Source organism: Poecilia reticulata, linkage group LG6, assembly GCF_000633615.1.
Source record: "Poecilia reticulata strain Guanapo linkage group LG6, Guppy_female_1.0+MT, whole genome shotgun sequence".
Classification (NCBI taxonomy): Eukaryota; Metazoa; Chordata; class Actinopteri; order Cyprinodontiformes; family Poeciliidae; genus Poecilia; species Poecilia reticulata.
In genome coordinates, this window is record NC_024336.1 from 2,847,184 (window position 1) to 2,860,090 (window position 12,907).

At 39.1% G+C, this 12,907-nt stretch overlaps 1 protein-coding gene across 1 annotated transcript in view; it reads right to left on the bottom strand.

Annotated features, from left to right (window-relative positions):
- Window positions 1–296: 296 nt before the first annotated feature.
- The window catches only part of swap70b (switching B cell complex subunit SWAP70b), a 34,400-nt gene continuing 21,789 nt past the window's right edge, over window positions 297–12,907 (bottom strand). Inside the window, exons 7-11 of the mRNA XM_017305143.1 lie at window positions 7,664–7,953; window positions 5,819–5,985; window positions 4,000–4,198; window positions 3,508–3,604; window positions 297–2,369 (exon numbers count right to left, since the gene is read on the bottom strand). Coding sequence (XP_017160632.1) covers window positions 2,251–2,369; window positions 3,508–3,604; window positions 4,000–4,198; window positions 5,819–5,985; window positions 7,664–7,953 — 872 coding nt within the window. The 3' untranslated portion in view covers window positions 297–2,250. The remainder of the gene's footprint in view (window positions 2,370–3,507; window positions 3,605–3,999; window positions 4,199–5,818; window positions 5,986–7,663; window positions 7,954–12,907) is intronic.

Sequence of the window (12,907 nt, forward strand, 5' to 3'; positions counted from 1 at the left end):
ATGTTTAGGAGAGATGAAAACAAACCTACAGTTACATTTTTATTAATTACAAATTACGCATGAACACCAATGTCACAAATCACAATGAAATCAGATGTCAGTTATAGTCATTACTCTTTTTACATGTGATCAGAAACTGTTCTTTCAAATTCTATATCTATATTTAGTGTTGGCTTGTCCCAATACTAACTGTAGTATTAAAAATACAAAGAAAAACAATTCCATATCATTTCATTCATTATTACCAGTTTTGCCTGTTGTGTATTTAGTGCAAAATTAGTCGTGTACAACAAATGAAGGATTTATCTTTTATTAACAGTAGAGTAACAGAACTGATTGTTGTGTTGGCTATATTTATTATTGACCTTGGCGCCCCCTGTTGGCAGCTCTCTTAATAACAGGCCGCAGCTGAAGGAAAGTCTATAATAAAACCTGCTGTTCAATGGAAACAATGTTGAGATGAAGAGAAAAATTTGATTCCACAATTCAATCAGAGCATAATTAGAAATCGTTTTTATTACACAGCTCAGTCTCCAGGTTTTTACAAATGCATATATCAAAAAACAACAACAACAATCACAGGAGTTAATCAGGGCATTATGAGTGCAGCAGAGACGTCCAACAGTTAGAAGTCCTGTTTGCAGTGGACGCTGGCTAAAATGACAAAATGTCTCCTCTTCATTTTAAAACGGCCCCAGAGTCCAGGGCGTTGGACAGATTTAGCTCCTGAACGTTTTGACACAAAAGGTACAAAACTTACTTTTAACAGCTTGAACTACAAGCCTTTTGTTAGCTTGAGAATCAGGTTAAAAGTAGTGCGWTAAGTACGAGCAGATAATCGGTTCCCTCATTGGATGAGATAAACCAACATCCTCCTTTAACCAGCTGCACATCAGAAATCAATCAATTTGACAATATGTACTGATAAAATATCGTACAAACAGCTAACAATGTTACGGGAAGCGGACGGGCAGATCAACTAGCTCGTTGTTCGTTGCTCCTAAATGAGTTTACAGTCACAGCCACATTTTACTGGTTGCAGTAGCACAATTTGTCACAGAAACGTTTCAAATGTCCAACCTTTTGATGACAACAATCAGAGAGGAAAGCTCTAAAAACAAAGTGGAATTAAAATCAAGAGGCTGCACAATTTTAGTGTCTCTCAGAATTCATTTTAAATGGATGTGGCTGAAAGATGTTTAATGCATCCTTTATTTTTTGAAGTTGAGATTTAAGGGACTTCTAGATATTATTCCATTCAACCCAATTCAAACAAACTTTATTAATCCCAAAGAATACTTACATCATTGTCTTATGATCACCTGCTGTCTGGGCTAAGATACGATTCAGGGAAATCTAGAAAAAAAAACATCAGCACCCCTCTGTCTGTTTGCTCCATTTGGGTCAAACGTTGCATTAGAAGAAGTTCGGTCCTGCATGCAAAGGGAGTTTCTCCGAAACAGGAGCATCAGTAATTGCGCCACCAGTGATTTAATGCAATAATTTTTTTCTTCAGGTGTGATTTATTTCCCCACTTGGACTCAAAGTAAAGGCAGAATCTTTTCTAAGGTTGTTATTTTTAGACTATGCTACTCCATGTGCACCAGAAGCACAGACAAATGGAGACTGCACACTGTAGAAAAAGAAAAAAAAAAGAATAATAATAAAAATGTCTGCTTGTTGTATTGATATCAATGTATTAGTGTGCTTGTCCTGTTTCTGCGTAGGACAACGGATCAGAATAAATCACTAGAAGAAACCGAGGAGCAGGACGATGCAGTTTTGTATTGTGTTTTTGTGACGATGTCTCAGATTAATGACTTCATATCTACAGCATTAACATACCAGCTCTGTTGTATTTACAGCCTKTAACTAGACCCTGTGACTGTCTGTGTTCCAGTGTTTCCTCACCGCTGTCACAGACGTCTGGATTCTTCACTGGATTCGAGCTAAACTTGGCGCATCACGTTTAAACTGCAGCTCTGGTTTTTAGTGTTGTACACTGACAGTACGGCTGGTTAGTCTATTGCTGGACAACACTAAAGATTCATTTAAAGGAACCAAACTAATCAGTTAATCAATGCCCTAATTTAAAAATGCCTCAGTTTGCTAGTAAACCAGGTATTTGTGTCCGGTTGGAAAATCCAGTCACCAGGTTTGATTTCAGTCACTACAGGTTTGTTTTACTGAACACGTCTAACCAGCCTTGTGAGTTAGTGACCAGTTTGAGGCCGAGTTCTCACGGCAGCTTCACTGAGCCTGAGCGGCTTGGTTCTTCATCTCCTGCCACTGCTTCTCCCGCAGGCTGAGCTCCACGTCAGAGAAGGCTGCCGGGCCCCAGTTGGTGATCTTCTGTGGCCCCTTAGAGCCTGTGGACGACAAGAAAAACGTCATTCTTCGTTCAAAATTCCTGCAGGTTTCGCCGTCTCGAAATGAATACTTTTTCAGACGGTTATGAATTAAATTYAAGACTTGTTTCACAACAGAAACGTRCAACAGAAAATCGCAGCACTATTTGTAAGATTAGCTACAGACACGTTGCCCCCTGCTGGAGGGCAAAAAACTGCTGGCCAGCAATGGCTACCATTGGTTTTAGCTGCTAAGGTGTCAACACAGCACGCTAAATATTAAATGTGTGCGTGATATATAAAAGCAAAAGGGACTCAGTGTTTTGCTACTAATCGTMAGCACTATGACTGCTAGACGTCAAGGTCCAAGGGTATCACATTTAGCATGTAGATGTGCTGCAGAATTCTGTGTTTCGGTTCAGTTGAAAAAAAATTAAGAGACCCACACCCCCACTCTAACAGGTCATMAGTAGAGGTGTTTAAATGAGCTAATCAACCACGGCTGTGTTCAGACGATCACTTTTTAATAATCACAAAATAAACATCAAGCCTGAAAACGTTAAACTGATGGACTGAATGTTCTGGGAAATGTTTGCGTGTTTTTTGGCGTTGAATTCTGATACATTCGTGGAGCTGTTAGTCGGTKGCTATGGCAATGGGTTTGTGTGTAGCATAGTCTGCACAGAGAGCRAGACAAACAAGTGGTTTTTGAAATGCCCACCTTGTGTCGTTTCTTTTCCTGCATCTGCCACAGAAGCAGTTTTTGAAATGAGCAATAAKGGCGGCTGCCCAGGCCGGCAAGAAAAGGTGGTTGTCATGTGCAACAAATAAAAAAATAAAACTTGTTATTTAGTTGCACTCTAAACAGGTTTTCCRTTGCTTTTATGCTGTTAATGTGGAGTTGGTGCCCTGATGAATGGAAACAGTGACCATGACTCCCCTAAATATAACCAAGTGTAACAATGTCACTGAATTAACAAGTATGAATCCTTCTGCAATAGACMGCTGTATAGTGTCAACATCTGAGAAACATCWAGAAAATCAAGCTTGGGCTCCTAATCATGGAACTGCAACCTTAAGAAACCTGCAGCCTCTTCCTCTAAAACCAGATTCAGACTCTTATTTGGGGAGGACAGAGAGGGGAAGCAGAGCGCGTCACCTGGTTGGATGAGCCGCAGCATCCCTTCATGCTGAGCCACTTTGTGCTTCCATGACTTGGTGTTGTTAGTTGCATCTTCCAGCTTTTTCATCACCGTCTGATTCACACACAAAGAGTTACTTTAGAAACCTTATTAAATATACATACACAACTATTTTTAGCAGTAGTGAGAAATGGTTCGACATTTTTAATTRAATGAGTTTGACAGGTGRGGTATGAATTGAGAAGATTTCATTTCCGCTGTTTTAAACTGTGTTCTTGTGAGACAAAAAAAMCCCCAGAGAATATTTCCATCTGGTTTGAGATTACTGGACATAAGACAAAACAGAAAAGGATGAAATCTAAAGGTGGTGTGATTTAGAAACACAATCAGGTTGAGAGGAYCAAAAATKAGACAAGGAGGGAAAAGCTGAACTGAAGAATTTGTCATATTTAACACAAGTCATGTTAAGGCCCTGATTATTTCTGGGTCACATGACCTTCGTAGCTGACCTGGTATTGCTCCAGYGCTCCTTGCCTCTCCTGCTCCAGCTCGTCCAGTTGTTTCATGGCGGCCTGCAGGGCGCTCTCCTTGGCCAGCCGCTCCTTCTCCAGCTCCTGTTTCTCCGCCTCGGTCTCAGAGATGGCCCGCTGCTGACGCAGGTGGATCTGCTCCAGCTCGGCTCGCTTCTCAGCCTCCTCTTCCAGCAACCTGCTCCACACACAGACGAGCGACGCAATCAGTGGCGCTTTCTGATACGGGCAACATGGGTAACCGCCCCCCTCTGTACATCTGTACACTTTTAAAGAGGTGAAAATCAATCTGAAACCAAACCAAAATTAGTAACCTGGAAATGAAATCAAATTTGTCAGATGGTGACAAATGAATTTTGAAATTTGGACACAAAAAATGAAACAAAATTTGACAGATGGTGACGTTTCTCAAAATAATACTAAGAGTTTGGATGTATTGTTCCTCTGTTTCGTTCTGACATAAAGGTTCTGTCATGTTTACATCACAGTATGGATGRAAAGTTCATATTTGACCCGTTTTKCCTTCAGCATGGTGACCCGAAATTGGTCATTAACCACCCAGAGAATCAGTAAGATCTTGATTATTAATTTGTTAAACAATAGATTCATTTGGATTATTTTTTAGAGGATTATYGGGGATGCAAATAATTGTGCCACCATTGAGTTTATTAAAAGCAAACATATCTTTGCCAGGACTGCCAGGAAATGTGGTCATGTGTGCAGGGAGTGTTTGAGCAGCATTCTAACAGTATGCAGGAAAGATGAAGAAAGTGAAAAATCACTCCACTAGTGTAGATCTGTGTATGGAATGAGTCTATGGAGTAGAAAATATTCCTACAGGCTGAGATATCAGTGGCAACCTGAGGTTGGATATCMTTGTGTGTCAGCAGGTGGCAGTGTGGTGCCTTTTCCGTCTGTGGCCTAATCACCAGCCTTCACAGAAGTAGTTTTAAATTAGTAACCTGGAAATTCTTAAACCGTTTTTATTTTACTTTTGTATAGATATTAGAATCTAAATCCACACTCCTTACCAGTTGGTGGCAGCGATGCACCGTTAAGTTGTTTGCCACTAAATACCACAAAAAGAAGAAGAAGGTTCTCGTACTGAGTTTGGACATCGTTGTCATTGATTCGCAAAAACAAAGCTATAGCTCCTCAAACACAGAAAGGAAGCACAGAAACCTCATTTTGACTCTGAAGAGAGTTTGCCCCATCACTGCCCACTTCCAACAATCATTAATATTACCAACTRTTCTAAGTAAATACACTTTAACTCASTTTAACCATCACTGAATAAGTAACAACACTTCACTGTRGCTACAAACAAAAGCTCAACCCCACMAATAAMCTGCCTGCTCTCGTTCTGAGGTTCTGTTCAGATGAAGCTCAGGCTGGTAGAGCTGATTACACCAATGACAGAAAAATCTATTTAGCAGCAAGTTAAGGACAGATTGTTGTCTTTCAGACACTGACTTAATTTAAGAACAGAATGAAACGCTCTGCCGCTCAGCCGACGGGACGGTGGAAAGCTGATGTCAGCAGAGAGGAAGGAAGGACAAGAGAGGAAACTCAGCGGCTCTGTGGCAAAAACGAATAAATGACCCGTTGAGACTCCCGTGAAAAAAAGAGAAGCAGTCAGAACTCTGAAGACCTTTTGTGAGTTAGACGTTAATAACTTCCTTGTAATATTAATATCTTGTCCCAACTTTACAGTGGAAAAGGAAAGAAGYGGTTTATTCTTCCTGTGAGGATATTTCCTCTCTATTGTGTAATCTCTGCCCTCCACCTTCGGACTGACCGTGCCTGCAGCTTACGGACGGTTTCCTCATCCTGCCTGGCCCGCTTCTCCTCCTCCAAAGCCTCCTCCAGCTTATGATACATGTCCTCCAGCTCCTGGACCCTCTGCAGGTACTGCTCCAGCTCAGAAGACTTCTGGGCCACCTGCTCCTCCATCTGCTGCCGTACCTGGTAGACGAGAAATGAAACCCTGTTTCTATAAGCAACGGAGGATGGATGAGGATGACTTTTGTGACGATTTGACATTTTTTTAAGAAGATTCCAGGAAGTCATTTGTACCTGCTGAACGTCATGCTCTCTCTCACTCTCTGGCAGCATGAATGAATCACAGACATGTCTTTCCTTTTATGAGATTTATGTCACTGTGCTTCCACTAACTACAGTTTAAATAACTTCAGTATCTGGACTGCCACTAACCAAACAATTGTGCAATTTGACAGTTTGAAAATAAATTTGCTTAATGGAAACACAACAATTTAGAAGATAATTCACTTTTTGACAAAAACGTTTTGATGCCAGGATGACGTGGTTTTATTGGCCATATTCAAATTGGTTTATTTCGCAAAACTGCAAAGAAAAATTTTTTTTGCATCACATGAGTCACGTGATCAACAGCTAGACGTCGCCGCTGGAAACCATGTAGAGGAAACAGAAGGAAGTAGATGGAGAATGGTTTTTTTAATGATTTTTCGCATGAACAAACTTATTCATGTGTGATTTTAATTGCGTTTCTTATTTAATTGAAACACTGCAATTGAGAAATTGTGTTTCTTTTCCAACAATAGTGGAATAATGACAAAGTTTTGCGCATATTTGTAACAGAATCACAGCTAGTGATGCTGGAAATAGAAACTTCAACAGTAGATGTAAACAAAAGTTAACTTAATCTGACTCTACAAATTCAAAAAGTGGTAAAAAAATTTTTTTATTAAAATCTCCCATCATCACAGCATACATTTGACAAACAAAAAATCTTCTCCACTATGTCCCCYGGTGTTCTTAATCTGTTACAATAATGGGAGGGTCTAAAAGTTATCAAAGTAATCAAAACAATTCCAAATATAAAAGTTAATGCAAGTTAATGCAAACTAAATTAAATATATTCTAACTAACTAAACAAAACTAAAATTGACAGAACTTATGATTTACAAAGAATCATYGAGGAAATGTCTGGAAATGAACTATTGCTATACTTAGCCACTTTTCAGGCAAAAAAAAAAAAATCTGCCAAAATTGGAACTGGCTTTTTACAGATCGGTGATCATTAGAAAACTGCAATTGGTGAATCCCTAACGAGTATGACAGGAGGTTATGAAGGGCATGTATGTTGCACTGAACTTAATATTTCTTTTAAATGTACTTTGTACAAGGTTTGGGGGATTTCTGGTTGAAATAAAAATATAATTGAAAGTAAATACGTACGTCAATAAGATAGCTGATTGGGCTGTCTGAGCAGAAATACGCAGATAAACATCTTCATCAAAAGTCCGTCACACAGCCACAAAGGGYKCTCAGCATTTCATGTTATTTTCAGAGGAAGTCAAGCACAAGGTGAAACCTCTTCTGGTCGCTACAATTACCAAATGTGTATTTCAGTAACAAGAGCATGACTTCATTTAACTGAGAAACAAAGTTAAGAAAGATATATTAGGAACTGCACTTCAGGTCTTTATTGGGGTAGATTTTTTTATTTTTTATTTTGAGCATTGAGGTTTCTTCCAATCGTTTTTTTTTTTTTAGCCGGGTATACCAAGATGCATGCAAATACAGAGCAGCTAAAGAGAGAGTTGAGTAAAAGTTGTTTTTGTTCTGTTGCTCTGGTGGAATAATTTTCTGAATCACGTACCATTTTTTCTCTCTCAAGCTCCGTCCTGTAGCGGTCCTGTAGTTCGGTGTGAGTCAAAAGGCGTTTTTTCTCTTCCTCTGCTGCTTTTGCTGCTGCCTCCTCCAGAGCCTGACCAGAAATAAAAAACAGAAAACAAAAATCAAAAAGGAKACAAAAAACTAAAACGAGCAAAGTGAAAATGGCTGTTTGGACAGATGTGGTAAGATCTGGTAAGATCCTAGATAGTGAAAGCTTRATGTCAGATGAAAACGTCTGAGKGTAGATGTTTGTGATAWCACATGAGCTGTAATTAGGGGCAGTATTGTGTAGCCAGCCACGTAGTTTCATTTTGTAGCACAATCAAGTAACAGTGTTACCTTCAGTTGTTATAAAAATGCTGCATCAAATATGCCTTAAAAGAAATTTGACTTAGTAATTTAACACCTTGAAATTGGGCCTGTGTCTCTTTAAGAAGCTCCTGCTCTTTCTGAAACGCCGCCTTCAGGAAGTCATCACAACATGGCTCCTGTGGCTTACTTCCTTTGGGTTTCTTTTAGCAATACATTTTTTAATACGTTATCTTCCAGAAAACGTAGGAAGATACGTTTTCCTAYGTATCTTAAGTTCGTATCAACAGAGATGTGTGGGATCAATCTCTGTTGCATCAACTCATCKCCAGCGTCATGTCGGGTCTCTTGGCTRCTTCTCTGATTAATCACTTCTTTGCACTGCCTGTTAGTTTAAATGGATGAACATGATTTAGTGGGTTTGAATTTGAACCACGYCATTTTCATTCAGCATTTTTTGCAAATTGTCATAAAAGTAGGATCACTCTGAGAAGTATTGATCACAAATTTTACTCAGATTAGAGTAACGCATAACATGGTTTACCCAAAATTTGTTGGCTCCTCCGCCGCAATTTTAATATTTATCTGAAAGACTTTAAATATYAAAAGCTTTTATATACTGAATGACAAACGGCTGTAAAATCAGACCTGAGAATAAAGTTATGCAACTTGTTAAGATGTAACATCAACCAGGGGTGAACTTTGCGTTACCTTTCTACAACAACACAGAGACAGAGAGTCGATAGCTTGTGTGTGTGCGTGTGTGTGTGCTTGTATCTGTCTGTGTGTTCCTTGTGCATTCATGCTGCTAACTATGTGAGATGGAGTTCTGCACCTCGACACCAGACTGTTGTGCATTCTCATGCTGTGTCCCACACAAAGCCTGGCCTGTCCTCTAGTGTCTTGTTTAAGTCAGAGTTATTCCTCTCTGTCYGTGCAACTCGCTGTTTGTCGCCATGACATTGCCTCCCGCATCATGACATGTAATCCAGCTCACAGATATCTGCTAAAGTTCCTCTGAGGTACATTCAGGTCTTAATTAAAAAACATTTTTTTAAGAATTGTCAGCCTAATAAAATATTACTTTAAATCAGTTTGTTGCGACTGTGATGATGGTAGTGAAGCTTCACTGAGGTCTGGATGTAGAGCTCTGTTCCTGTGCTGCTTCCTTTCTTCATGTGTGTTGATTTTGGTGATGGCACTCATCAACATGTAATGTTTAGTTACTGATTTTCTCAGTTGTTGACTGTAAGGCGCATGAATTTGTATTTTTATGATGTAAACCACGCTGAACTTCCTTGTTGCTGAAATGTGCAATAGAAATAAACTTCTTTTCCAGCACCGCSGCTCCGTCAGAATAAGGTTTGAACTTCAGGTCCACTGATTCYTCTCTTTTCCAGCCGTTCTGTCATCGCTGGCCATCACTGTCCTGATTAAATCTAGTTTGGCTGATGCTTCAGAAGTCACACTGTGGTAATGGCTGCAAGGTGCAAAGATTCTGTGGCCACAAAACAAACCCAAATCAACCCCCCCTGCCTCCAATCTTTGACAAGTGCTGTAAAGTATTTGTGCTGAAATATTTCTAGTTTTGTCCTAACATGCCACAGTGTTGTGTAGTAAATCATCTCTCTACTTTATTCAATTAAAAATACCTTATTTATTCCAAAGAAAAATTAAATGTGGGAACTTATATAATCGAAGTGTCTTCAAAAGGTTGTTGTGGATGGTGATGCGTTGGCCAGGAAGCATCTCCAGTAGAAAACGGTTTCCACCGTTTTTCACTCCTTTGAAGAGTACCGACTCTTGGATGTTTTCCACTGTGGATAATTTGCATCATTTTTGTAAAATGAGCTTCATACAGTTTGGAAATGGTTCCATAATTCTCCCTAGATCAATGGACAGCAAAGATTTGATTTCTAATGCACACCTGTTTGCTTCAGACCATCAAGACTTCTTTCCCTGATGTCACATTTGCTGGTGTTCATTTAATCAAATATATTTTATTAGCAACATCTGGCTGCTGCTTTTCCAGAAAAAGCGTACCTGGATTGTCCTAACAAAACATTTCCACTCCAGATTTGATTTTGTTAAATAAACCTTAGATCAAAACCAGTTGTAGAATCTGGTAAAACTTGAGATACTTTCACATTATRYTTTTATCAAACTGAATGAAGGTGTATTTTATTTTATTTTTTTACCAATGTTGTCGTTTTAGAATTGCTTCAACAATTCAATTTTGCTCCTTTAACTACATCTTCTGTTGTCCTTTGTGATACATTTTTAATTGAACTGGTTCTGAAGCCATAGAGAGCTATGACTTCAGAGGAAAACAAATGAATAAACTGTGATGTACAGTTTAAAGCCATCAACAGACAAAATGATCTTGTTTTAACTATTTACTTCATCAGAAACTTGAAGGTGCAGCTGAACTGCAGCTGAACTGCTTTCCCTTCCGCCTCCTCCCACATTGGTCCTTTTATGGCAGCCATGTTGTATTTTGAGGGGGCTGGGGTGAAATCCAAATTATTCTTTGCAAACTTCTAATTTGAACTTCAGATTAGAAACCAAAAGGCATAAATATACCWATGTATTCACCTGACTGGACAAGCATTATTTTTTTGTTTTGTTTTTTTCAAATAAAAAAAACTTTGCTATTCTGAAAATTTGTAAAAGAACCACGGGTAACGACCAATCAAAACCAGAACTCTGAAGTGACTAAGCAGAGTAATGAGTGACATCACCTTTTTTTTTTTTTTTTGGTAAAGCTGACATTTCCTGTTCACCTCATCGTCTCTGGCGGTAATAAGAGGAAGCTGTTAGTCAAGACCAGAGTTTGATGAACTCAGGTCTAAGAAGAAAAACATCTATCGAGACACGTGTCCTCTCTGCCAYGCCCACCATTCACTTTATTCATGAGCAGGCKGTGGCTTTTCAGAGCAAACCAGAGTTTTTAGGTGACCTAGTTGGGCCGGTTGAGACATCAGATTGCATGTGTGAAACCAGCAGTGCATGACAAAGTGGAGAGCATTGAAGATAACCGAGCACTAAACACACTCCGGTCCTTTAATTACGGTGACATAGCTGCACAGGAATGCTGCCGAATCAGTTTTGTGACTTATTTAGCCTCCAGTGGCAGAAGCAGTGCTGCTGTGACATAAGTGTGTGTGGGAAACCACTCAAAATAACGCAACACACACACATTATGAGGAAACGTGTTATCTTCTGCAGCTCTGAATCGTTAGCTTACAGCAAAACAGCTCGATAACTGAGGGCAGCAGTTATCGTTGGTTACAGATTTTATCTTGTAGAAATTGACACGGTGAAGAGACGACCAGCACAATGTCATCAGACGGACGGTGTGAGGCAGGCAGTGAGGGTTGAGTACCATTACTCTGTATTGGTTCTTTTTGCACACTGCCAAAAACACCAAATGCTGCGTTTCTCAGATCCACATTCAACTCTGAGTAACAGAAAATCCTGATTTTTTTTGTTTTTTTTACTCCAAAAAGTTGGAGTCAAAACAGGTGAAAGGAGCTCAGATGTAGTTTGTGGTGTTGGTTGGTTGGTTGGTTGGAGTGTTTGTGGTTGTGGCGGTTCATGTTTTGTTGTTAAGTGGGAGGAACACAACTCAAAGTGAACACCATTGTTCTGCTGGTTTTCTTCTACAGAGTTACTATTTCTTGATAGAATGAATTCAGTAGAACCGATCCCATATCAATATCTGTATGGACCCCAGTATTGAAAGCAATTCTAGGTCATGTATCAGTGACAATGCACCCGATCCATAAGGGAAGATCTATACTCTCTAACTCTATGGTTTATACTTTGAGCGACGTCAGGTTTTATCATTTACTTTACATTATATTTAGATTTCCTAATTGCACTTTCTGAAGTATTTGAAAGAAAGTTTGTTGCAGTTTATATGTCTGACCAGTCCTGTGAAGATGGACAGTACTGTACCTCAGTACATTTATGTCCTTGTTTTAAAAAAGAAACATTTTAAGTCAATTCAGCTGTTTTTCTGCATCGGATCGTATCGGTCCATACTAAACCTCAGGAATCAGAAGTGAAAAAAGTGGATCGGTGCGTCTCTAGGGTYTAGGAATGTGTTTGTAGTATTTGCCAGGAAGTTGTTTAACAACATATTACTGGATTCAGTTGCCTTGCCTTGTGATTTTATTTCCTGCACTGCTCTCTGCACACCTGAAAATAAAATCTTGACTCTGAAAGTCAGACATTCCACRAYGTAAGCACTGCAGGTTCTGATTTGTTCCGTTTGTAAAGTTTTGTTCTTAGTTACGCTGGTTGAGGCACTTCTCAGTCTGTCACAATAAATTTAGCTGGACAATAAATCGTCCCTGGAATTATTATGATAAATGATCATGTTGTTGCTTTGAGACCATTTCTGACGTAATGATAAAGGTGTAATAATGTAAGTTCCCTCTCTAAAATACTAATAAATTTTAATTTTGTAAAGAACACTTGACGGTAGAACTGGGAGACATTTTAAACATCCAAAATAAAACTCAATAATCAAAGTCAATAAGAGGAAATAAAAAACACACACAACAATAAACCATAGATAAAGTGGATTATGATGCAGCTGTAAAATATAATCAGAATGGAAATCATTGAGCTCATTTCAACTTATGCGTCTGCGACAAGTCTACGTTTCCCTCTGGTTTTGGGTTGTTTTAAGGATTTTTGGATTTTTGCTCTTGGCTTTTACTTTTGCCTTCATGCATGCAGAACAACAATAAAAGCTGGCAGCTGTTTCACTTTAGCTTTACTTCCTCTCTGTCTAATTTATGTTTTACTGTGTTTTCTTTTTTGCTTGATCATAAACCACATTCGCTGAGTTGTTCCCATGAAGATATACAGCACAGAGCTTAACTTCCTTATTTACCAAAGTACAGTA